General features: G+C 37.4%; 3 protein-coding genes across 5 annotated transcripts in view; 2 read left to right on the forward strand and 1 right to left on the reverse strand.

The window, feature by feature from the left end:
* Positions 1–7961, forward strand: part of LOC107704312 (exosome complex exonuclease RRP44) — an 11270-nt gene extending 3309 nt beyond the window's left edge. The window contains 19 exon segments of the mRNA XM_016507205.1: positions 646–700; positions 703–800; positions 982–1098; positions 2004–2141; positions 2542–2676; positions 2678–2692; positions 2784–2900; positions 2997–3098; positions 3716–3734; positions 3737–3773; positions 3898–3982; positions 4081–4190; positions 4311–4397; positions 4560–4716; positions 5685–5899; positions 6319–6487; positions 6587–6667; positions 6717–6839; positions 7445–7961. Of these exon segments, the coding sequence (XP_016362691.1) occupies positions 646–700; positions 703–800; positions 982–1098; positions 2004–2141; positions 2542–2676; positions 2678–2692; positions 2784–2900; positions 2997–3098; positions 3716–3734; positions 3737–3773; positions 3898–3982; positions 4081–4190; positions 4311–4397; positions 4560–4716; positions 5685–5899; positions 6319–6487; positions 6587–6667; positions 6717–6839; positions 7445–7513 (1929 nt within the window). The 3' untranslated portion in view covers positions 7514–7961.
* Positions 7962–10660: 2699 nt separating this feature from the next.
* Positions 10661–17409, reverse strand: LOC107704337 (protein aurora borealis-like). Of its 3 annotated transcripts, none has more exons than XM_016507228.1 (12): positions 17281–17409; positions 16889–17059; positions 16702–16808; positions 16548–16593; positions 16369–16450; positions 16220–16273; positions 16056–16112; positions 14910–15139; positions 14621–14774; positions 12178–12773; positions 11293–11433; positions 10661–11097 (listed from the first exon to the last, which is right to left on the reverse strand). In XM_016507228.1, the coding sequence occupies exons 2-12, from the start codon at positions 17030–17032 to the stop codon at positions 11077–11079; spliced, it is 1632 nt and encodes a 543-aa protein (XP_016362714.1). In that variant the 5' UTR covers positions 17033–17059; positions 17281–17409; the 3' UTR covers positions 10661–11076. The 3 variants fall into 3 exon arrangements, with proteins under 3 accessions (XP_016362714.1, XP_016362713.1, XP_016362715.1); XM_016507227.1 differs by having other exon boundaries at positions 16889–17064; XM_016507229.1 differs by having other exon boundaries at positions 17206–17286.
* Positions 17410–17473: 64 nt separating this feature from the next.
* On the forward strand, positions 17474–19279 carry mzt1 (mitotic spindle organizing protein 1). Its single transcript, XM_016507230.1, has 3 exons — positions 17474–17745; positions 17955–18100; positions 18947–19279. The coding sequence occupies exons 1-3, from the start codon at positions 17694–17696 to the stop codon at positions 18974–18976; spliced, it is 228 nt and encodes a 75-aa protein (XP_016362716.1). The 5' UTR covers positions 17474–17693; the 3' UTR covers positions 18977–19279.
* Positions 19280–26450: the final 7171 nt, after the last annotated feature.

Consider the following 26450-nt stretch of genomic DNA (forward strand, 5'->3'; position numbering starts at 1 on the left):
TTGTTTCTTCATGGGTTTATTTCATCATTTGGAGAAATTGAGCATTACATCACTTGCTCACCAATGGATCCTCTGCAGTGAATGGGTGCCATCCGAATGAGAGTCCAAAACAGCTGATAAAAACAATAATCCACAAGTAATCCACATGACTCCAGTCCATCAGACAACGTCTTGTGAAGTGAAAAGCTGTGTGTTTGTAAGAAACAAATCCATCATTAGGACATTTTTAACTTCAGACTGTAGATTCCACTGAAATTACGAGTCCATGATTCATAATAACGCTTCCTCCTTCCTTCACAGGAGAAAGCAATATAATGGATAGAGGACTCGTATTTTAGCTGGAAGTAATGGTTTGAAGTTTAAAAATGTCTTACAAACATGCAGCTTTGCAATTCAGCAGATGTTAATTGATGGATTTTAGTCGTGTGTAGTGTTGTGATGTTTTTATCAGCTGTCTGAACTGTCATTCTGACGGCACCCATTCACTGCAGAGGATCCATTGGTGAGCAAGAAATGTTCCCATGAAACTCATCTACATCTTGAATGGCCTGAGTAGATTTTAAGCGAATTATCATTTTTGGATGAACTATTCCTTTAAAAACATTTGTGAGCAGAAAAATATTTTAATATCACATGTTCTGGCAGGTTCTACTTCAAGGCCTTCAGAATTTAAACCGGGCTGTTCATCAGGACGTAGTGGCCGATTTTCCAAAGAACGCTGGGTTGCTCCATCATCTGTTGTGCTGCAGGATGATAGTCCAAATGATGAAGATGCTGAGGAAGATGAGACTGAAAATAAGGTTGAATAAGTCTCATAAGATCATTTGACTTTAAAATAATTACTCAAAGGTCACCGTGTAGTTGAATCCGAAAGGTTCTGTTTTGGAAGCTGTGCAGTTTAGAACCCATTAATCTAATAATGTACTGTATGTTTGAATATTTTTATGACCTGTATGATGCCTTTTTGCTGTTGTGTTGTAGCTGAAGGGTGTGCCATCAGACTCTAGCGTTCTCAAGCCCACTGGACGAGTGGTGGGCATTATAAAGAGGAACTGGAGGCCTTACTGTGGAATGCTCTCACAGTCAATGATCAAACAGGTAACAGTGCTTCACCACTATACGATAATATAAACCAGTATCATTTGTAGTGCTAGGATATCTGCCCTCCCACTAGCCAATTTTCAGTCACTGAGTTCGGTCGATTTTAAAGACAACTCTCAACTTGCTTGAAATTATTGCTGGCGTTGCTGGTAGTCTTGATGGTGACTTTGTTCTGCTTAGAGCTGATTTGAACTTTGTGCTTGGCACATTAAAAACCTAATAGTGCAAAAGGTGATTGTTATACATGGTGATTGTATAACCAAGTGTTTTTGTATTTAGAAGTCTGGATTATTAATTTTGAATTTCTTTTATTATTATTTCATATTACATATATTACTTTTTTCTTTTATTATTATTATTATTTCATATTACTTATTACTTTTCTTTTATTATTAATTTCTTTCAAAAAAAATTAAAGAAAGAGAAAACAACTTTTATTCAGCACAGCGGTGGCCAATTCATAAAAGAAAATGACTCCTCGTGATCACTGCACGACTATTTCACAAATTATACTACGCACTGCATCATTTAGGGTTAAAATAATTGCTGCCAAACATATAACATGCCAGAATGTTAATCACTGCAATAATGATCCAAATGGTGTTTTTTGTTTTGGCCAGGCAGTGTACAGTATATCAAAGGTTTGATCAAATAAGCATAAGAGACAGTAGTGTGACTGAAATAACTAACTGAAGCTCTGAATGAGCATATACATTTCACAACAAGTCCTGAAGAGATAAACAATACAATAATAATTCAGTTTTTGTTAATGTAACCACTGTATTTTGATCATGCACTGTATAGCATGACTGTTAAGTCATTTTAAGAATCTATGTTTCTTGAAAAATCTTGATATATTTGGCCGATGCATTGCGTTAATTAACTTTTGAATTTCACACCAGGCAACAAGGCACCTTTTCACCCCAGCAGACTGACGAATCCCACAGATTCGTATTGAGACCAGACAAGCAACCAATCTGGTCGGACAAAGGATTATGGTTGCTATCGATGGCTGGCCTAAAAACTCCAGATACCCAACCGTAAGTGTTAGTGATTTACAGTCTCATTTTATACAAATTATGACAAGTTTTAAGCCACAGATTTCCTCAGAGATGCTTTTGTTTTGCAGTAGGTTATTTTTAATTTTATTGGTTTGTTTATATAGGGATGGTACAAAAATCATGATTTTAGCCAGAAAAATGTGCAGAAAAATATGCATTGTACATAGAGAGTATAGCATATGCTAGTTTGCATCTCGAGTCCCTAGAAAGGCATGATGCAAACGTGCATTTAGGATTATTAACCATGCTTATTGTGTATTAATAGCCACCTTTTCAGAATTTTTATTTAGACTGTTTTAAACATAACATGAGTCTGGAGGCCTAGATTCCGCTGATCATTTTGAGATCACTTTATATATCTTTTCTCAATGTCTCTCAGGGTCACTTTGCAAAAAACCTTGGCACTGCTGGAGATAAAGAGACTGAGACAGAGGTGCTTCTCCTAGAGCATGATGTTCCTCACCGGCCCTTCTCTCAGGCTGTTCTTAGCTTCCTACCCAAGATACCCTGGAGTATTTATTACTGAGGAGGTAGTGTAGTCATGCATTTTGAAAGACTTTGTTGTGTCGGAACTGTTGAAATGCTCAAAGCTTGATATTATATATCTGTGTTTTCCTGCAGGATTTGAAGGTCAGAGCAGATCTCAGACACCTCGGTGTGTGTAGTGTGGATCCTCCTGGCTGTACGGATATTGATGATGCTCTTCATTGTCGGGAACTAGAGAATGGAAACTTGGAGGTATAGCAGCTTGCGTAAATTATCACAAGTGGTAAAGAGAATGTACTAGAGCAATTCCATTGGGTTCTTGTATTGAGTGGGGTGCTTTTGTTTTAGGTTGGTGTTCACATAGCAGATGTCAGCCATTTTATTCGGCCAGGAAATGCTCTAGATCAAGAGGCAGCAAGCAGAGGCACTACAGTCTACCTTTGTGGAAAGGTACGTATTTGTGGAAATGTAACTTATGGAATGATAATGGGCTGTAATAACAAATAGAAATGCACTGAAATGAAAAATATTGTCCCAAATCGAAAATTCTGGATTTGCTGGACCAAAAGCCTGGAAATAAAAACAAATCAGCATATTAGAAAGATTTCTGAAGGATCATGTGACACTGAAGACCGGAATAATGATGCTGAAAATTCAGCTTTGCAATCACAGGAATAAACATAACTAGTTACATTTTACAGTGTATTACAATAGAACAGTTTAAAATTGTAATATTTCAAAATATTACTGTTTTTTCTGTATTTTTCATCAAAGAAATTGTTATTAAAATCTTACCAACCCCAAACTTTTAAATTCAGTTGAACAATTTTTAAATAAAAGAATTAAATCTATTAGTGTAGTTCTTAATAGTCAGATTTTGGCTAATTTCTCCTTTCAGGTGAAAATGAAATTGATTTTTTTTTTGTGGCATTTTAATGGCTGAATTTATGATCTATGGATAGTAATTGCATTTCCTCATTTCAAATATAACCTTTAATCTTGTAGAGTTTTTGTGCATATAATTTTCTTTTAATTTGCATAGTAAATTTGATCATTTCTTTTCACAGAGAATTGACATGGTTCCTGAACTTCCAACTTGTGTTCTCTGCGATACAATGTTGAGAGGTGTGCTTTCTAGCATAACTACCATTACTCAAGTGGATACCTCTTGTATACACTTCTTACTATATATTTACATAGTAAACATAATTTAAAACCTTCGCTGTCTAATGAGCACTTCCACCCTCAGGTTAGCATTCTCTTGTATTTGGGAGATGAACCACAATGCTGAAATCATCAAAACTCACTTCACAAAGAGCCTCATTAACTCCAAGGTTTGCTGCATCTAATTTTCAAACATTCAGTTTTTTTTAAATGATGGTTTATGATTGAATGTGCACTGTAAGGAACTGTTGTTGTTTTATCACGTAAGGCCTGCCTTACATACGCCGAAGCTCAGATGAGGATTGATGACAGCACGAAGAGCCTGCGGGGCCTTAACAGACTGGCCAAGATCTTAAAGGGTCGGAGGACTGAAAAAGGGTATTTCCATTTAAATGAAATAAAATGAAGAATTTTGAAACATATCTTTAAACATGAAGCAGTCTTTAACCCTTGACATTGATCCAGTTTGTAAGAGTTGCTTATTTTACTGCTTTTCAGAGCACTGACCCTCTCCTCTCCTGAAGTACGTTTTCATATGGACAGTGAGACACAGGACCCTATAGATCTGCAGACCAAAGAACTGAAGTGAGTGCTATATACATCTTTCCGCCAAAGGGTTTAAAATGTTAATGTTTTGATTTAACTTCTATTATTTCTGCTGATTGTATGGCGAAATATAATATAGTTCGTTTTTCCCAAGCTGTCTGTGTCTGGATTCTGGAAATTCAAACTTACATTTTTCTCCAGGGAGACAAATTCTATGGTGGAGGAGTTCATGTTGTTGGCGAATATCTCTGTAGCACAGAAGATCTATGATGAGTTCTCAGAATGTGCCCTGCTGAGGAAACACCCCTCACCACCGCCATCAAACTACGACATCCTCATTAAGGCTGCAAAATCAAGGGTGGGTGGAAGCTCAGTAGTTTCTTGTTTCATTTTTATATAACCCACACTTTGCAACTACAACATGATGTATGTGAACAAAAGAGGCTTTGTCTTATGATGTTGAATAATTCACTGAACAGATTCCTGAAGGGTTTTGGCTGTGGAAATCATACCACTAACTTACCAAGTTTACAAACGCCAGCATTAAACCAAGCCAGTGTCAGACATCTTTCTTTTACTTTAGTTAAGGACAACATTGAATGCCTAGAATTTATTTTCAGTGACAGTTTTTGCTCTGGTTTAATTCAAGCAAAATCAAACAACAAACGTGTAATGATATTTCAAACAAGACTTGGCGAAAAAAAACAAAAGTGTTTGGAGTTGGTTCAAAACCGCTCGCCAGCATAAACTTTCTTTAAACACCTATTAAACACCTTCAAAATGCTATTGGTATGACGACGACAAAGGTGGGTGTGTTCTGGGACTCCACCTTCTTTGAAATGGAAATTATTTCAGGAGCACTTGTTCTGTTTTCACATGAGTGAAAAACATGAATACACTGCAGTGCTGAATTGCAGAGCTGGTCCCTATGAGCAGATGCTTTCTGAACTGCTTTTTTTTTTATTGCTGTCATTTTTTGTAGTGTTTGTTGTGTTATTGAGAGAAAGAGTGCGGCCCATATCCACATACACAATTAAACACCACTCTCAGCATCATGGGTAGTGTCAGAATGATTGATACCGTTGCACACCTATTTCGAACATATAACCCCTGAGAGACAAACAAAAAAGAACTTCACCTTGAGTGTATCAGGGCTTTTACACCAGTAGGTGGCGAGCAGTGAGTGTCTTTTCTAATGTGGAAGCCAGAGCATCCCAAACTTTTTCATGCTGCAACCCACCTAGATGGGTATAATCATCCCCACATTTTAAACGTTTGCAGAATTTTGGTCATTTTCTTTGATTTTGCGTTATTCTCTTTTTCCAGGACCTTAACATCCACATAGATTCAGCCAAAGCTCTGGCTGATTCCCTGAACAATGCGACAGTTGAGAACTTTCCGTACTTCAACACCCTGCTGAGGATTCTGGCCACCCGCTGCATGATGCAGGCCGTGTATTTCTGCTCTGGCATGGACAGTGATTTCCACCACTATGGCCTGGCATCACCCATTTACACACACTTCACATCACCCATCAGGAGGTGAGACGCACTGGACCACTGAATCAATTTGAAGGAACAGTTGACCTAAAAATGAACATTTTCTTATTGTTTGCTTCTCATGTCAACCCACATGTGTCTTCAGATGAACAAAAACAAAGGTTTATAGAAAAATACTCTCTGTCCATATAATGCCAACTAAATGGGTGCCCAAATGTTGATGCTCCAAAAAGCACACTGCCATTGTGACTGGAATCCAACAATTTTAACATTGTTTACCTGTCTATCTGGTGTTTGTAATTTGCTGAAAGACAAACTATGTGCAAAATCAACCTAACAACCGTTACTTGTCCGACATTGTTTAGAGATCATTCCAACATGATGATTTTTCGTTAACACTTCTTCACCCATTCACATGTTGACCCCACTTGACGAAACAGTTATGCTTTTTTATTTTGTAGATATGCTGATATCATAGTTCACCGTCTGTTAGCAGTGGCTATTAACGCAGGCAGTACATACCCAGAATTGATGGACAAGCATAAGCAGTCATCCTTATGCAACAACCTCAACTACAGACACAAAATGGCCCAGTATGCACAGAGAGCCTCAGTGGCGTTCCACACTCAAGTAAAGTGCAAACCAAAAAAATCCTGACTTTAATGATTTTTGGAATAACTGTCGCAATTTGTTTTTTAATATATGGTGTCTTTAATCTTTACCCTTCAGCTATTCTTAAAGAATAAAGGAATCATAAATGAGGAAGGCTTCATTCTTTTTGTAAGTCCTCATCTCAAATTTGATTCTGAGGTATGGATAAACTTTGATATCAGTGTGCGGAACCACAGGCAGTATTAGGGGTCCTACACTCGAAGTGGAGGAACACACTTTCCGCATGTTTGGCAAAGTTAAAGTAACGATCAGCCTTGACGCTTCCACCATCCAGCAACAAAGGATCAGAATGGCGCTCATTGAACCAGTGGTATGTTTTTTTTTTTTTTTTTTAATTGTGAGAATACTGCAACCACATAATTACATGGCTTTCTGAAATGATTCTGACTGGTCGATCACAGCTGCAATTATTTTTGTATAACTTCTAAATTATGATTGACCAGTCTCCTACACTGTGCAAGTTTCATGCCTCTTGAATCAATTCACAATTTCTTTCTTACAGTAAAATAATTTGAACTAGTTTGTATGATTTATAAGGTAAAAAGCTGTTTAATAAGCCCCTTATCACAAAATAAACCTCTTTAGGCTGATCAGGACTCTGACATGAAGTTGTTTTATATCATCTTGATGAGCATCATTTGCGATAATTAAGGGATTTATTACACAACAACTTGCTAAATAAGTATATAATAATTTTTTACAATAACCATGAGTGTACATTATCATTTATCCTTTATGTCCCGATAGTTTATGGCTTATTTGTGGCGATATCTCCCCTTGGTTTCAAAACTTGTTTATTGTTATTAGCTACAACTCTAGACACATGTTAGATCATCAGGCTCAAACAGTTGAAACTATATAGAAATAAAGCTTTTTTTTTTTTTTAAACCACTAAAGTAGTTTTGTTTTTTCCAGATCCCTGGGGTTAGTGTACCTGTTCCGGAGTCAGAACCAGAGGCCAAAAAACCTAAGCTTGACTGCTGACACCTGAGCACCAAGAACCAACTCCTAAAAGCAAACATTACATGAAAAGCCTTTCGGTTCATCTACAAGGGAAACTTGAGAGAATGCATAAGTGGAAAAAATTGACATGAAAGGAGTGGGGTTTTTTTTATATCAATGTACACCAGTACTGTTTTTGATTTTGTCTACATTTTAACTGGCTAATGTACTGTTTTTTATAGTCCGAGACAAACTGGAATTATTATACATTCCCTTTGAGCAATAGTCATCCTTCAAATCTGAGATTCATTGAAAACACAACATATTAAAAGGACTTTTTTTTTAAAGAAATTCTTGTTTTTCAGTTACGCGTTTTGTCAAGTGAATACAACCATTTGAAATGGGCTGTCACTGAGATTATATTCTGTTATATTCAGGGTTGCCACTCTTTCTGATCAATTAATTTCCATGACTTATAACCAAAATGCCAAACCCCAACATTTAATTTTGAAGTTGACACTAGTGTGATTTTAACTTCATTGATAAGAACAAATGTTCAAAAAACATTTGGCTAAAAACTATTTTACCACATGAACACATTGTGGAATTCAAGGGATTATCACAACCTTTTAAGAGAATCAGAGCTACTGACAATTTGTGCAGAACCGGATTTGATAGCTGTGTCAAGTATTTCTATACTAAGTATTTACAGTGCATCCGGAAAGTATGCACAGCACTTCACTTTTTCCACATTTTGTTATGTTACATCCTTATTTCAAGATGGATTAAAATTCATTATTTTCCTCAATTCTACAAAGAGTACCCCATAATGACAACATTAAAGAAGTTTGTTTGAAATCTTTGCAAATTTATTAAAAATAAAAACACGGAGAAAAAAAAAACATGTACATAAGTATTCACAGCCTTTGCTCAATACTTTGTTAAAGCAGCTTTGGCATCAATTACAGCCTCAAGTCTTTGAGTATGATGCTACAAGCTTTGCTCATCATCATTTGGCAATTATCTGCCATCCTTCTCCTCTTTACCTCTCATGCTCTGTCAGGTTGGATGGGGGCAGACTCACATTTTCAGGTTTCTCCAGAAATATTTGATTGGGATCAAGCTCAGGCTGTGGCTGGGCCACTCAAGGACATTCACACAGTTGTCTATAAGCCACTCTTGCTGTGTTTAGGTTCATTGTCCTGTTGGAAGGTGAACCTTCTGCCCAGTCTGAGGTTCTGAATGCTCTGGACTGGGTTTTCATTAAGGCTCTCTCAATATTTTGGTGCATTGAGCTTTTCTTCTACTCTGATGAGTCCCTCAGTCCCTGCCGCTGAAAAACAGCCCCACAGCATGAGGCTGCTACCAGCACACTTTACTTTCGGGATGCTACTCTGCAGGTGATGAGCAGTGCCTGGATTCCTTCAAACATGATGCTTAGAATTGAGGTTCATCACGCCAGAGAATCGTGTTTCTCGGCGTCTAATGGTCCTTTAGGTGCTTTTTTTGCAAATTCCAAGTTGGTTTTCGTGCGTTTTCACGGAGGAGAAGATTGAGTCTGGCCACACCGACATAAAGCCCAGATCGGTGGAGTGTTGCAGTGATGTTTGTCCTTCTGTAGGTTTCTCCCATCTCCAGACCATCAGCTTGTTGGTCACCAGTCTAGACAAGGCCCTTCTCGATCAATTGCTCAGTTTGGCCAGGACGCCAGCTCTAGGAAGAGTCCTGGTGGTTCCAAACTTCTTCCATTTACAGATGATGGAGGCCACTGTGCTCATTGGGACCTTCAATGCTGCAGAAATTATTCTGTATCCTTCCCAAGATCTGTGCCTCGATACAATCCTGTCTCTGAGGTCTACAGACAATTCCTTGGACTTCATGACTTGGTTTGTGCTCTGACATGCACTGTTAACTCTGGGACTTTATATAGACAGGTGTGTGCCTTTCCAAATCATGTCCAATCAACTGAATTTACCTCCAATCAAGTTGTAGAAACATCTCAAGGATGATCAGTAGAAACAGGATGCACCTGAGCTCAATTTTGGATTTCTCCTATCTCCACATATGATCATGGAGCTCAACTAGAGTGACCATCAGCTTCTTGGTCACCAGTCTAGACAAGGCCCTTCTCGATCAATTGCTCAGTTTGGCCAGGACGCCAGCTCTAGGAAGAGTCCTGGTGGTTCCAAACTTCTTCCATTTACAGATGATGAAGGCCACTGTGCTCATTGGCACCTTCAATGCTGCAGAAATTTTACTGTACCCTTCCCTGTGCCTCGATACAATCCTGTCTCGGTCTACAGACAATTCCTTGGATTTCTTAGCTTGGTTTGTGCTCTGACCTGCACTGTTAACAGTGGGACCTTATATAGACAGGTGTGTGCCTTTCCAAATCATGTCCAGTCAACTGAATTTACCACAGGACTCTTGTTGTAGAAACATCTCAAGGATGATAAGTGGAAACAGGATGCACCTGAGCTCAATTTTGTGTGTCATGGCAAAGGCTGTGAATACTTATGTACATGCGATTTTTTTATATATATATATAAATTAGCAAAGATTTCAAACAAACTTATTTCACGTTGTTATTATGGGGTATTGTTTGTAGAATCTGGAGGAAAATAATGAATTAAATCCATTTTGGAATAAGGCTGTAACAACAAAATGTGAAAAAAGTGAAGCGCTATGAATACTTTCCGGATGCACTGTATATTACATAAACACATGATTAACCTGAAATTTTTATTTTATTTTAGGATAAAGCAGAGTAATCAAAAATAATCCATGATTTTTCCATAACTGGAAATTATATTGATTTTCATAACTTTTTCAAGCCTGGAAATCATAATTTTAAATTCTTTGCTTTTACATGACAAAGGAACCCTAAATATTGTGTTGTGTAGCATTCCAAAAAGAATATGCTATAGTTATATATGTGCTATATTTGCTCTCTTTAAGAACGGCAAAGCACACAGCTGTCAGTACAATGGATTGGACTAATTTAGATCAGCTGTGTACAAAAACAATGGTACAATCTACTGTGATGCCTTTTTTTTGTTAATATATTAGATGACAACAAAGATGAAGTCTGATGTCATCGTCTGTAAGAAGAAATTACAAGCAGATAAAGGACACTATCACCATTTTTATCTAGACATTTTATTTCAATTCAGATACATGTCACCATAATATGTATACCATGTAGTATCTCCATATGTTTGTTAGTGATTAATTCATAAATAATTTTAAGACGGTAAAAAAAAGGCCCTATAAAAACAGCTAGAGGAAATGGTTACATATCTGCCACCCTCTTTTAAAAAATCACAAGTAATTGAAAGCTACATTTCACAATCAATAAAACCCATACATAATCTTAAATCTAATTCAAGTTTTCTCAGTCCCAAAGTCATCTATTTTTTGGAGCAAGAATAAATACTGTAGATTAGTCCGTACAAAAACTTTCACAAGGCTCAGACAGTAAAACCAACCACAGTATTCAGCATTCATATGAGATAACATGAGCACCATACAGCTTAATGTGTCGCGCGTATCCTCCACAGCTTTGGGGGTAAGAGAGTGTAAAGTGCCTGTTCTGTCCCTCATGCTCAGTGCGGCAGGGTGAACAACTGCAGAACAAAACATTTCTTAGTGTGGTTATGCACAGTGCTTTCTATCATCAAGTATAAACTATAATAAAGTGAATACAGTGTATTTTGAGTGTACAAAACTAAAGCAACAAAACAGCTGAATGAAGTATTAAAATGTGATGCAGAGTGAATGATATTTTTTTTTCCTGTTGTAGAGTGTGTGTGAGACTTTACCTTTGGTTTAGTGTGTCTAGTGAAAGGTACACCCTCTTCAGCAGTGTGTGTGTCCAGCATGTCCTTACTCTGGCTGTCTGAACTGAGGGTGTCCATTAAGCTGGTAGTGCACACTGAGTGAGTGTTATAACCGCTATCCACCTGCAGAGAACATGAGGGACAGATTAAGCCTAACAATTAGCTGAAGACTGTAGTTCACAAGTCCATCATAAAAGCTTGCAAAAATAATTTATAAAGCATAAACTTAGTCATAGTAACAATAATGATTACTACATTTTAGTCTCATTAAATAGTGCTACTATAATAAAAAAAAAAAAAAGTTTATGCATTATTTTTTTAAATGTTGAAAATGCATGCTTTATCTACAGCAAACTTTAAACACGTTTTAAGTTTGTCCTTTAGAAATAAGCAAGCATTTTCTATAATAATTTATTAAATATCAAATAATAATATAAACATTTAAATAAAGATAATGATAATTAGGGATGCACGATATATCGGCCACCATATCGGTATCGGCCGATAAATGCTCATTTTTTCTGTTATCGGTATCGGCCCGATAAGAAAATTTGGCCGATATCTTAAAGCCGAATTTAATTTTAGATAGAGGAGATAATGCTTAAGTTAATGCTTTAGAAATATTTTAAGCTTCTCACATGTCAAATTTTTAACAAAAATAAAAACACTACAGTTACAATAACTACAGTTCTTGGAGCAAAAGAGATTTAGTACAGCAGCAGCTGCTTCCAGCCAGTTTTGCAGTGGTTTTATGTCAACTACACCTGCTGGGTTACTGATGAAACGACTCTTTATTTAGTCGTCTAGTGTTTGGAGGCTACTTGGAAGCAGCTGGCATTCTGGTCATCTGAAAGCATGCATACTAACCTGCATGCTAATGTCGTATGGTGTAATGCTTCCTTCCGCAAGCAGGGATACGAACATGTGCGTACTCTCAGCGTTAGGCACACTGCCTGTTCCAGAGCTGGACAATCTAGCTGGTGACGCAGCGTCCTCTTCAGGAACCCAACCACAGGATTCCTCTCTGCTCCTGCTGATGACCTCATCCTCATTTTCCCTTCTGTCAGTCTCATTATTTCCTCCACTGTCCATCACAAACTGCTCGTCTTGATCCATTTGCTCAGAAACAGCCACGGAGGCCTCTGACTCACTTTCCCCAGATTGGTGTCCATCTTGCTGGATATGAGGTCCTGTCGAGTTAGCGTCCAGGTCCATGGTGGGTAAAGGTTCACTGGGATGGATGTTCTCCTTGTCCTGGAGGATTGGGTGAAGGATAGGGGAAATGTGAGTAGGAGAGGCCCACATACAGGCTCTGGTTCTGGGTCGGGATTGAAAGGGGGAGCAGCTTCGAATAGGGGAACAGCCCTCCACCAATGGGCTTTCTCCACATCGGTTCATGTCCATGTCTGAGCTGCCCGTAGGAATGCCATTGGGGGACAAAAACGACAGCCTTTTCCTCTCACCTATAAAGACAAAGTTTTATGTCACTTCACATACACTTATCCAAAGAGTTGGTGAAGAGATAATAATAAATTATATTGCAAATAATTAATTACAAAAATGATTAAATATTTTAGCCATTTACTTGCATGTCATGTGACCATTACCCGACATCAGAGAACCATGAACATGCAAATGTGTTGTTAAAGGGGTTGTTCAATAATTACTCACCCTCGTGTCGTTCCAAACCCGTAAGACCTTCGTTCATCTTCAGAAAACAAATTAAGATATTTTTGATGAAATCCGAAAGCTTTCTGACCCTGCATAGACAGCAACACAACTGACACGTTCAAGGCCCAGAAAGGTAGTAAGGACATTGTTTAAATAGTCCACGTGACATCAGTGGGTCAACCGTAATGTTACTTTTTGTGCCCAAAGAAAACAAAAATAAGGTTTAAATTCAACAATTTCTTGTCTTCCGTGTCAGTATTCAACGTTTTTACGAAGACTGTTTTATGTACAGTGTGCGTCTTCTGCTTGTAAACAAGCCCCAGCGCATCTGGGTTCTACATTACAATGCCGGCTCCTGTGTCAGCAGCATTACATGCATGTGTCGTGGTACTCTCGTGAACGCATGGCAAAGACTGACACGAAGGGAAGAAACTGTCAAATAAAGTAGTTTTTTTTCTTTGCACACAAAAAGTATTCTTGTAGCTTCATAGTATCACAGTTGAACCACTGATGTTACATGGACTATTTTAAAGGGGTCATATGATGCTTTTTTAAAGATAATTATTTGGTGTATTTGGTGTAACAGAATATGTTGACATGCTTTAAAGTGGTCATATGATGATGTCCTTACTACCTTTCTGGGCCTTGAACGTGTCAGTTCCGATGCTGTCTATAGGCGCTTTTGCACCGCATAGTTCTAGGAACTTAGTTCAAGGAATTAGCCAACAGGTTAGTTTCTAGAGAATCAATTTCTCCCTTCGGCCGTTTTCCTGGTTGCATTCGCACCGGCAGCAGGAATTCTGAAGCGGCTGACAGCAACGTCTTTATTCGCGGCATTTACAAACATCAACAACCGGTGAATGGAGAACGACGTGTTCAGAGCTGTTTTTGTTGTGTGTCGTGGGTTTTGCATTAACCAAGATGTTATGTAAATGCACAGCTTACGCAATTGAAAGAGCATGAAAATCTGACTAAATCTCCTATGACAACTTGCAGTGTTGCATATCATCGAGACTGAGAAAAGGACACAATGCTACAGACATGCCGTTATCACTGTTTTCCACGTTCGTGGAGTAAGTAATTTTACATAGCTTTTTAAAAATGTCGCATAGCCAATGTTTTGTATGCATTTGGCCAGTGTACCCTACATCACTGATAGTTCCTATAGAACCATTTTAGACCCTGCTCTAAAGTAGGAGATAAATTAGCTCCCTCAAATGGAGTTCCTAGAACTAAGTATGTTCTTAGTTCCTGCAGTGCGAACACGCCAAAAAGCGGGAACTTCAAGGAATTATGTAAAGGTTCCTCTGGTGCGAAAGAGCCTTATGGAAGGTCAGAGAGCTCTCAGTTCATCAAAAATATCTTGTGTTCTGAAGATGAACAAAGGTCTTACGGGTTTTGAACGACATGAGGGTGAGTAATTAATGACAGAATTTTCATTTTTGGGTGAACTATCACTTTAAATTATTGAAATATTAACCTCTGTATTAATGATACCTTCTCAAGGGCTACTTCAAGTAAAATTTTATGTCTAAGAGGTTCAGCTGACAAAAAAAGGTTAAAGTAACCCCTGCACTACATATATAGTTATGCATACAACATTTTTTTTAAAAAACTGCCACCATCTTAGAATTCTCACCTGATACAGGCGTCACAGAATGTTGAAGTCTGATGGGCGACAGAATAGGAGACGTGAAAGCAGGTGACGATCTCTCTGAAAACATGGGACTTGCGACACTGCCCAGACTGTATGCTCGACCCTGGCCTTGGATGGGACTGGATGAAAACTGGCCCTGAGGATTATGGATAAAATTAAATATAAAATTTTTAAAGATCTCAGATATCAAGTACCCTTGAACCACATTTTATTGGTCTACAAGGGTGTAGTTTCACCCTTGTAGTGTCATCATCTATGATCTGGTACATACAGACAAGGGTGTCCCAGTTGGAATGCCACACTGAAGTGGAGAGACAACAACAGAAGACACCATCTCTCGACTGCTGGGAGGAACATTATGGGAATATCTGTCTGGGCTGGAAGGGGTAGAGGACTCAGAGCCACTGTCATGGCCATCAAGAAACAGCTTCCGCCGCAAAGAAGAGGAGCTAAGGCTCTCCTGCACCTGTTCGGTTAGCTCTTCTGTCTTGTAGTAATCACCTGGTGCAACAGAAAGGAAATTCTCCAGTGAATATCAGTATGTACCCAAGCAAAGAAAAGCATGCAAATATTTGCCACATTTAAATAATCAATAGACAAGACCTGTCACCCCAAAATTCAAGAAGTGCAATGAGGTCAGACTGTTAACAACCTTTTTGTACTTGACCTAACATTGTACTCAGTCAAATGCACTTTCAGGATTTTGTGGAGGGTGTCTGGTTAGGGATATAAGTAGTCATTGCATAAAAAGCTTGTAGACGTGCTTTAATATGAATAAAAGGGCAACCATGTAAGATTTTCACCATTTACATTTTTTTCCCCATTACGAACTCCACTCTTATGAGTTTTAAAAGGACAAATGTTTAATCTTATTGCTCAGTTAATGAGGTCATATAACTATGCATGAAAAGTATTCATAAGAAAAAAAAAGCAAAATGGTGATTCAATTAATTTTAGAAGAAATACAGAAAGTCACACTATGGAACCGTTTTAAAGTTAATGTATTTTCTGATCACAAAGGCTGCATTTATTTTATTATTTATTATATTTATAAAAAAAAAACAGTAATACTACAAAATATTATTACAATAAAAAAAACATTTCTATGTGAATATATTTGAAAATGTCATTTATTCCTCTCATACAAAGCTGAATTTTCACCATCATTACTCCAGTCTTCAGTGTCATGATCATTCAGAAAACATTCTAATATGCTGATTTGCTGTTCAGTATATATTACTTATTATCAATGTTTAAAACGGTTGTGCTTCTTAATATTTTTGTCAAAACTTTTGTACATTTTTTGGATTATTAAAATGGTCAAAACTTACTGATCCCATACTTTTGAACAGCACTGTATTATAAATTACATGTTTGCCTTCATTTTAAAATATAGTAATAATTAAAAAAAGGTTACCCAGAACTTTTTCAAGATTGAAGTCCACAGGTAGAGACAAGACGGTCTGACAGATGGCTAAAACACAAACAAGCAAAGACCAATTATTCTAAATCCACATAGATACATTTCTAAATTTACAGTGGTGATCATTTATGAATTGTCTTAAGAGCTGCTGAACAAACCATTTATTTTCTTTGATGACTGAAGCGTCTCTGTTACCAGTGGGGACAAAGAACCTAAAATGAGATAGTTTCAGTTAATATCTAAAAACTACATTGGTTGTAATAAAGTAGCATGAAAATATCTCTCTCTTTCATGTTCCATGACTTACTTTTCTGATGTGGCATTTTTACTGATGGTTTAGCTGCTGGTGGTCCCCATGGAGAGGGAACAATTGCACCTTTAGTGAAAAACTGAACAAACAAAAAATAATGACACATCTTTCTCTTTAGTTAAAATAAAACATTTTCATGAACAGGGATTGTGTTATAAGAAGTAAAGCAGTTTTACCTGTTCAATGGCATGTTGCCGTTTTTCCTCAATCTCAGCATCTGCCCTTGATGTGTTAAAACACAACTGAGTTAATATCATGAGAATATATTTACAAAAAAGAACGTCATTATTGTAAAACACTTCAAATAAACGTACTAACAGCAATACATACCTGGCTTGGCTCAGAAACATAGCCTGGCGGTGAATGTCCTCTGAGTCTATTTCCACAGGAAGTAAATTTGCCATATCATCAATGGACCATTTGAACTTGGCTGGTGTCTACAACAAACAACACAAACAGAAATTACATTTCTATCCGTTTTCATGATTTTCCCTCATATGCAGAGTCAGAAACTCACCGCTGAGGAGCTCTTGAACACCGACGGGCTGGGCACCAGGGGCTCATGCAGACGATGATAGTCGTTTGGGCTCTCAAACGGGTTCAGGATAGCGGGTCTTCCAGGAGTCTCGGGTGTTATATGAATCTCTGCTGTATCTCCCATCTTATAAACGGCGTCCGGCCAACCAGGCTACACTTTCACAAGAAAGAAATGAGTGAAAGACTTGGAGGCCCTTGAGATTATCAACAAATCAGAGCGGTAAACATCCTGTTTGGTTAACTATATCGTTGCATCTCGTTTGTGATGATCAAACGATTATTGATCGGATTTTCTACCTTTGTTAGTCTGCCGTCTTTACGTGTGTTTAAACAGACAAAAACGGGTAATAAATGTTATTAATTAATACTCACAACGTAACGAAACTCAAACAAGCCAAACAGTGTTCGCTGAGAATGGCTCTAACGTCTGATTTAATTTTCGCTCAAGAGGTGCTAGCCAATCACAATTCAGCAGAACATGCGAAACAACCAATCAGCTGACGAGAACGACCGACCTGCAGTCTGGACGTAACTTCCTTTCGAACATCTAAAACTTTATTGTCAGGATTGGCACCACAACAAAAGCGCGAGGTGTGAACAAAACTGCTGTCAGTTAGTTTATGGATACTGTGCAATGCTAGATTTGTGACGCTGCCCGGTTTTTAAATCGCAAATTGTTGGAAGACATAAGGGATTAACAGGAATAGACGTGTTAGGTCTTCTGAATGAATGCTAGAGCTTTGTTATTGTCGATAAGTAATTAAATAGCTTTAGCACGTAGCATCATGGCCAGTCCCGCGAGCGCAAACATGAACGCTGTCCGGGAGACTATGGATGGTAAGATTCAAATGTTTACAACAAAGAAATACTCTTTTAAAAATGTTGTTGTTTCGAAACCTATTTGAAAGCATATTGAATACGGTATTGTTACTGGTACTGGTTGTTGGCACGCACACTGCATGATTCATTCTCATAAATCGCACTGTTAATTCAATGGAGCAGTTATGTGACACATGTATCGTTGTGTTTTGTTCTTACATTTCCAGTTCTCCTGGAGATATCCAGGCTGTTGAATACAGGATTGGACATGGAGTCTCTGTCGATATGTGTCCGTCTCTGTGAGCAGGGGATCAATCCCGAAGCCCTGTCATCAGTTATCAAAGAACTCCGAAAAGCCTCGGACTCATTGAAGGTAGTGGATTTGCGGTGACACAGTCTTATTTCAGCTTCTCTCCACTCATTGGTTTTACCCACTCTGCCTTGTTATTTTGGTTTGATGCAAAATCTTGCATAGCCATGCATATATTAATATTCTTGTTGTATCAGTAACCTAAGAAACTAGGTGATGTCTGATTAGTCAACATTTTAAATAGGGGTGCTCCGATTGATCGGCTACCGATCACTATCGGCCGATAATCACGTTGGGATGATTGATCGGCTACCGATCACTATCGGCCGATAATCACGTTGGGATGATTGATCGGCTCGTCTCTGTCCGGCGCGGGTGAAATCATTATAAGGCATATTTCTTCATGAAATAACTTATAAAGTAATTTGAAAACCTTGTGTGAGCAGATACTGCGATCGGTGATTGGCCTCAAAAATCCTGATCGGAGCACCCCTAATTTTAAAGTGCAAATAGTTTCTGAAATGCCCACTCCTGAGTTGCTCTACCATGCAGATCACATATTGGGCATTCAGTTTGTTTTTCCTTGTGGAGCACATGGGAGTTTCTGTAAAATGCTTACTAGGTAAGCAAGGTATGTTTTTGCTCGATTAGAAATAACCTGTTCAATTTCTGCCAAAAGAATAATTTGAAGCAAGTACTCTATTTTAATGCAAGCAGATAATATTAGACTTGGTGGGGATATTTCCACTTTTCAGCATTTGTCACTACTGAACTGTTTAAATAAAAACAGTGAAGGCAGATAAGCTTATAGGCCTTAAATAAATATGCCATTTACTTTTATTTTTTTAATCAAATGTGTTGTTTTTCTTTTGTCATTTCATTAACTTTCATCTTTTATTAATCTTTTAGGCTTCTGAAAACGGCACTAGTCAAGGATGACCTGTCGAAATTTCATCTATGACAGAGTGGTCCCTGTTTGAGAAGAAAGAAAACGGCACAATGCATTGTGTATATAAGCATGTACATAGGATTAATGTGTTAAAACCGTTGTTTTGCCTTGTGTTTGACCTACTTTCATGTGCCTCAGTATGTACAATTGGACTGTTAAAGTGTGCTATTTTTTCCTTTTTGTTTTTTCTTTATTTTTTTGTTATTGAAATAGTCTATACGAATACTAACTATAATTCATTATAATGCTAAAAGGAAAAACATCCTCAAAATATATATTACTCTGTGGAATCATTTTTGCCTCCGTTTAAGTCAGTAAAATGTTTTTTACCGTAACTGTGCTCTTTTTATGTGTGAGTCTGATCACTAAAACATTTGGTCTGTACCACCATGTGCGTTTACGTCTTTTAGCCACATGATGGCGACAGCAGTGCATTAATAGTTAATTACTTCTGCTTTGTATTCTGCCATAGCATTATAATTTCAGTCCTTTACAATTTATTTCTTTTAATCATTTACGATAAATGTCATGGCCAGGATTCCTATCTGCAGCTCATGCATATTTCACAATAGAGGTTCGATCAGATCATCAGGCCTGTTCTCCAACTCACAGGTGCTTTTTTTTTTGCACAGATCTGACAGTCTCTGGGAACGTTTAAGGTCACGTTTGGTAAAAGCACTGTGGATCTTAGATCAGCCCAAAAGGCAGCATACCTGGCGTGAGCTTCATTAACATCCAGCCGTGCTGAGAGGGAGAGGTGGCAGTGTCCTTGGTTCCTGCAGACAGGAGGCATAATGTTTCACTCCTGCAGCGAGAACTCATTTATGTGTCTAATCACCTCAACCTTATGTCTGCTCTTACTGCTAAATATTTACCCCGAGTCCAGTCGTTTCTCAAGGAGAGGTTTTCGGCAGAATGTGCTCTAGTTTAAAGAAATAGTTCACTCAAAAATTTAAATTCACATCACTTTCTCACCAATGGATCCTCTGCAGTGAATGGATGTGAGTCCCAAACAGCTGATAAAAACATCACAGTAAACCACACAACCCTAGTCCATCAATTAACTTAGTCTTGTGAAAGTGAAAAGCTGTGTGTTTTTAAGAAACAAATCCAACATTAAGATATTTTTTAACTTAAAACGGTCTCTTCTGGCCAAAATATGAGTCCTCTATAATTTTTGCTTTCTCCCATAAAAAAAAGTTGTTTTGTCTGAATCAAAGCTGAATTTCTCCGAAACTGTTCCCAAACTCATCTACCTCTTGGATGGACTCGGTGTGAGTGTTTTAAGCAGGTTTTCACTTTTGGGTAACCTATTCCTTTACTGTAATTCCTGTTGAATTAGAGAAGGCAAGTATATTATTTCGTGGATTCAAACATAATAGGGTTCTTTTATGCTTGAATCCACTAAATAAAGCCTACTCATAATTTTAACATGTTTTGATAGTAATCCTTCAAACATTTATTGATTTTGTGGAAGAAACACCACCTTTGAGTATGGGTCAAGGGTGCACCATCTTCAGGCCTCTCCATTGAATCACCTTTAACAAAGACAAACACCAACAGCATGTGGAGAATGATTGCGACCGCTTGTTGGAATGACAGGTGCTATCAACTAAAGCGGACCAGGCATGTCTCTTCACGAGGCCAGCTAATGATGCGCAACGATGGGGTAGTTTATTCCTCACTATGAATTAGTATCATAAAGGTTGCCACAGTGACAGTGACATCACTCTTCAGTACCAGCAAATAATTTTTGCTAGCTATATTTGAGTGACCATCAGTCTCCAAATATGCATCTGACTCCTACAGCACTTGAATGTTGTTCGTGGTCAATGTTTTTAAAACGATTTTTTCCAAGACGAACACCATCAAGAGTTTGCAAAGTGAGCCTACACTGACTTTGGTTAATTGAACTTCTAAAAAGGATGAAACCAAATAACACAATTAAGTATTCTGAGGTTGATGCGTAATTATCATATTCCCATCCTCTAATTCATGCATTAATTGCTTTAATTAGCAAAGCAATTTAAAAAACAATGCTTAGCTCTGTAATAGCATCCACCTTCAGTAACTGTTTATGTAAATTCCCTTCTGTTTGGTGTAGGTTAATGAAATGTTTGTTATTAAATGGGAATTCTGTGTGTTCAAGTATGTAATTATCAATAGTTTAGCTGTAAATTTAATCATTGTGTTTTAACCTTCTAAGTGATGCATGCAATGCAACAGGGTTCTTTGTTCACAGGTATGTGACAAACAACTGGTATTAATCTAAAGCTGGTGGAAGTGACAATACCCTTGTGCAAGGTTAATTGAAAGTTTAAAATGTATAATTGTAGGTTATAATCCCATTATTTTTTTTAAACATAATTCCTTTAAAAAGAATGGGTCCGATGACCTTTGTTGGAATATTTCCTTTCAGCAAATAGTATGGCCCTTGGACACTGCTTGGAGTTGGACCATCTCAGTTTCCCCCTTTTCTCCACTGTGCATTGCAGAAACCTAAAATTCCAAAAGCATATTTTAAAACAACTAAGCACAATACAACTTCTTTAGACAAGTTAAACATACAATTTATTGTTTAAAGGTTTGGGGTTGGTGCACTGAAAAAAAAGGTAACTTAAAATGGTAACATCTAAATATTCTGGTTTAGTTTAAGGTTCAAAATATTATTTAACATCATTGAACCAACTATCAATATCCAAACGATGTTTTATGGGTTAAATCAGGAATTAACTTAATAATCTAAATATTCTGGTTTAGTTTAAGGTTCAAAATATTATTTAACATCATTGAACCAACTATCAATATCCAAACGATGTTTTATGGGTTAAATCAGGAAATAGCTCAATTGCAGATTACCCCTTTTTACAGTGTAAAATATTTTTTTCTGTTTTTGTAAGAAGCCTTTTGTGCTCATTATGCATTTATTTGATCTAAAATAAAGTAAAAATCATACTGTGAAAAATTATTACAATTATTATTATATTAACTCGTTACTATGTAAATACATTTTAAAATCAAATGTATTCCTCTGATGCAAAGCTGAATTTTCAGCCGCCATTACTCCAGCCTTCAGTGTCACATGATCCGTATAGACATCATTTTAATATGCTGATTTGCTGCTCAAGAAACATTTCATATTATTATCATCAATGTTGAAAACAGTTGTGCTGCTTCATTTTTTTTTTTTCATATATTTGTGGAAAGCTCTACATTTTTTTTCCAGGATTCTTTGATGTTCAGTAGTTCAAACGAATACTTAAAGAAATACTAAAAGAATAAACTTTTGATTTAAGGTAGGCCTACCCTATCCTTACTAAATAAAAATATTAATTTATTTAAAAAATATTGACCCTATCTATCTATCTATCTATCTATCTATCAACTAAATTTACACTGTAAAGGTGGCACAAAAGCACTTCTAAAATGGCATTAATGCTGCTCAGAGGTGGCCTTATCTAAGATAGATCTATCTAACTATCTTTTAAACTCTAGCCTATAACTAAATTTACACTGTAAAGGTGGCACAAAAGCACTTCTAAAGTGGCATTAATGCTGCTCAGAGGTGGTATAGGCCTTATCTAAGATAGATCTATCTAACTATCTTTTAAACTCTAGCCTATATAACCCAAAATCTTCGTGGTGTTGTTTTTTAAGATGAAGATCACGCTTCTGTGAAACGTGGCTCAACGTGACAATCGAGGTGATTTGTCTCACAACACACATAACAACCACATTACAACGACTCTTTTGGCGTCGATTGATCTTTGCACAGCCGCCTCACACACACCTGTCAAAAGACCTCTAAGAGAAAAGTAATTTTCTTTCACTCTTAATAATATCCTCCTTTACCCTCTCATGTGGAATGTCACAAAAGCTCTACGTCCGACAGACTTGAACTCTTCCGGATGTCAAGCCTGTTACTAACTTCATCAGAAGTGCATCAATTCCCATTAGCTGCAAATTTGATCAGCGTCGCCGTTTAAATGCCGCTTCGGTTCTCATTAACCTCCGCACCGGACATTTACCGCGCGTCCGAGCCGAGCTTCCCACTAGACAAACAAAAGGGGTTGATAATACTAATCCTCGTGTTGTGACAGCGCTGTTTATAATGATTAATGATCCCGTGTTTTAGTTGATTACAGTGCCGCCGAGTCTCCATACTTGTTTCAATTAGTGTTGTGAAGGTCGCTAAACTAATCCCTCACCCCCGTACGCATAATCTTTTCCCATTAATAATCATACAGTGCTTTCTGCCCTCGTGCTCATTTGAATCACAGGCTCTGCTAAAGGAAAAGACATCTTCAAGTACTACTGCTTTCGACAGGAAATATGATGATGATGTTGATGATGTTTGTTGTGCTCTTCCCATTGCTGTGACTCATTGACCTGCTCCCTCAAGGGATTTCTCAATTGGGCTTTAGCATTTAATACATCGTTATTTGTCTAATTAGAGTGGAAGGAATGATATTTAGGCCTCATGAATTTGATCTGCTACCGAACTCTTTCTCTATAGGTTTGAGTGGGTCATATATTATTGTTGACAAGACCAGAAGCAACCTGTCATTTTCTATCAGGCCCAGTTCGTTGTACTTTACACAGAGCTTTAGATGCATACCGCATGACTATATTTAAATTATTTTTATGTGACAAGATCCATGTTGCCTGGAAAATGCAGCCAACAACTGTACATTGCCTTGGGGCATATTAGGCTACAGCTGAAAAGATGTGGTGCTTCTCACAGAAATATGATGTTGGCAGCGCAAAATTCCCCATATACTGAGAGAGTTTCAGATGTACAAGTGTCACATGGCTGAGTTTAGACCCTATTACATGTATCTTAGATGGTATGTTACACATTTTTATAGGAGTTACAACTATACTGTCCAAAGTTTCCTGAGTTTTCTGTGAATCCAAATATTCAGACAGCAATTCATAGAGTGCTGCAGGAATGAGTCCTAAAATCACTATCGCATGCTACTGCTGGTGTTCCCCAAGGCTCAGTCTTGGGGCCTATTCATTATTTATTTACTGCTTCTTGGACAAATTTTCAGAAAGATTGGAATTCATTTCCATTGCCATGCTGACGACTCCCAGCTTTACATATCTTCCATGCCTAATTCATTTTTTTCTTCACATTCTCTGTCAAGTTGTTTAGCAGAAATTAAAAATTGGTTTTCATCTAATTTCCTTAAACTTAATAGTGACAAAACTGAAATTCATCTTGTAGGTATGACGTCTAATCTGGTCAAATCTGATAGTTTTTCTGTGACTATTGACCGACCGGTCAATACTTTTTCCATCTTCTAAAGTAAAAAGTCTGGGTGGTGTCCTCGATAGCAACTTATCTTTAAAATGTCATATTAATAATATTATTAATTCTGCCAGTATTTATTTGCGAAACATAAACTATCTTTCACAACTAATAGCACTGCTACTCTTGCACATGTCTTGGTTACATTATGTATTAATTAACGCAACTCTCTTTCATTTGGTCTTCAGTCTAAAATCTTACATAAAGTGCAGCTGGTCCAGAATTCAGCTGCACAAATTATTTCTGGAACCTATTCCATAGAGCACATTTCTCCTGTTCTTTACCACTTGCATTCCGGTTAAATATCAAATTGATTTAAAAATCCTGCTTCTTACTTACAGGTCTCTTAATAAATCACCTCCTTCATATCTCTCTGATCTTCTTCAAATCTACACTCCTGTACGTACTCTTAGATCCTCTTCATCAATCTCTTTAGACCAACCACGCATTCGTCTGAGAAGTATGGGGTCTCAGGCTCTTTAGTTATGCTGCCCCTCATTTGTGGAATGCCCTTCCTCATGCCCATTTCTCAGCGACAGTCTTCACACTTTTAAATCACATCTTAAAGCTAATTTAAACAGGCTTATCTATGATTGTTCGTGTGTTGATTAGTTTCTTATTTTTGTAGTGTTTTAATGTACAGTATTTTGTAGTTTGCCTTGTTTGCTGTTGTTGCATTGAAGTTTTAGTACGATTTAAGTGACCTTGTCCTTGAGTGTCATGAAAGGTGCCTATAAATAAAAATGAATGAACGAATGAATGAAATCTGGAAATGAATTAGCATTTTTATTTATTTATTTTTTTTTTTGCACTTCGTTGTTTTTGTTTTTTTTGGTTAACGTTTTTGGTTAAACACCTAAAGGTCTGCAGTTAACACAAGCTCAGATATCTACAGTATATCTTACACCATAAAATACATCAGCAATACCCCAAACAAATGATTTTAAGTTTTTAGGTCTTGATCAATGGTTAAGCGTCTAAAATGGAGGTTTCCGGTTATTGGACATCATCATCACGCTGAACAGTTAAACTCATCTACTCTGCTTTTACACCCTCGTTGTATTTATACTAAACACTCTTGCAAACTATTCTAACTTAAACTTTCCAACTTGTAGATTTTAAATAAAGATTGAAAGAGTCGGACTCTCAGTGGTGATGATGATGCTGAAGTTATGCAACCGTCATCTAGTTTGGTTATAGCTTTGTTGAATTTAGTAAAGTAATTGTACTTGTGCTTCAAATTTTAAATATTATATTATGTCCAATTAAAAAAAAATCTAATTGCACAAATGTATATTTTCTGGGCCACCATGGGCCTACAGACCATGTCTGTAAAATATGACTTAATTTTCACCAAATTTGGGGCAGATTATCCTCAGGCATTGCTGACCAAACTTTTCATATAATGCATCAAAAACTTTGACTTTGAGGGTGTATCTTCACAATACTTTGGTTCATTGAAACTAAGTTTGGCATGTTATTGCAAACATGCCCTGGCACAACAATTTGGTGACAGCGTTTGTCAAAGGAAACTAACAAACTAACTAAATAAGCAAATAATGTTAACACACACCTGTTTTCATTTGTTTAATGAAAAGGTTCATCTTCCTTAGGATGTCCACTGTCATCAAAGCTGCTTCTGGTACCTCAAAAATTAGAATGAAGTTTGTGAGTTGTCCTCCAAACTAAATGACCAGTATAATCATATTTTTGTAACTGAAGCAAGTTGTCATATATTTTTAATATTATATTTTACACCATTTAAATTACAGTTTGTATTGGTTAATATAATGGTTTGTGATATTTTTGTGGTTTGTGGTTGTTATGGTTTTGTGTTTCAAAACACATAGTGGCAATCAGTGCTGTGTATATCTCTTTTTTTTTCAGAAGCTGGTCCAGCATCACTACAAAAGAGAACTTCTTCCCAAGGCCTAACTCACTCCACTGGCCCGCACTAGCAGTGAGTCTTTTATCCGCAGCTTGCTCACTGCTGTAGCTGAGTGAAGGTTATTTGCCAGCTGAATGACCCCTCTTGTTTAGGTTTGATGGATGTCGTAGAAAGTGAACCCAGCAGGGGGTCTAAGGGGCAAAATGTGTGTTTGTGTGTGTGTGTGTGTGTGTGTGTGTGTGTGTGAGAGAGAGAGAGAAAG

The sequence above is a fragment of the Sinocyclocheilus anshuiensis genome, unplaced genomic scaffold (assembly GCF_001515605.1).
Source record: "Sinocyclocheilus anshuiensis isolate Anshui unplaced genomic scaffold, SAMN03320099.WGS_v1.1 scaffold1448, whole genome shotgun sequence".
In the NCBI taxonomy this organism is placed as follows: domain Eukaryota; kingdom Metazoa; phylum Chordata; class Actinopteri; order Cypriniformes; family Cyprinidae; genus Sinocyclocheilus; species Sinocyclocheilus anshuiensis.

Coding starts and splice junctions, on each gene's coding strand:
- LOC107704337 (XM_016507228.1), bottom strand. CDS start 17,032: ATGGGAGATACAGCAGAGATTCATATAACACCCGAGACTCCTGGAAGA. Junction 16,594..16,701: donor ATGTTTCTGAGCCAAGCCAG/GTATGTATTGCT, acceptor TAACACATCAAG/GGCAGATGCTGAGATTGAGG. Junction 11,434..12,177: donor CATACGACATTAGCATGCAG/GTTAGTATGCAT, acceptor TGTTCTCTGCAG/GTGGATAGCGGTTATAACAC.
- mzt1 (XM_016507230.1), top strand. CDS start 17,694: ATGGCCAGTCCCGCGAGCGCAAACATGAACGCTGTCCGGGAGACTATG. Junction 17,746..17,954: donor TGTCCGGGAGACTATGGATG/GTAAGATTCAAA, acceptor TTACATTTCCAG/TTCTCCTGGAGATATCCAGG. Junction 18,101..18,946: donor AAGCCTCGGACTCATTGAAG/GTAGTGGATTTG, acceptor TTAATCTTTTAG/GCTTCTGAAAACGGCACTAG.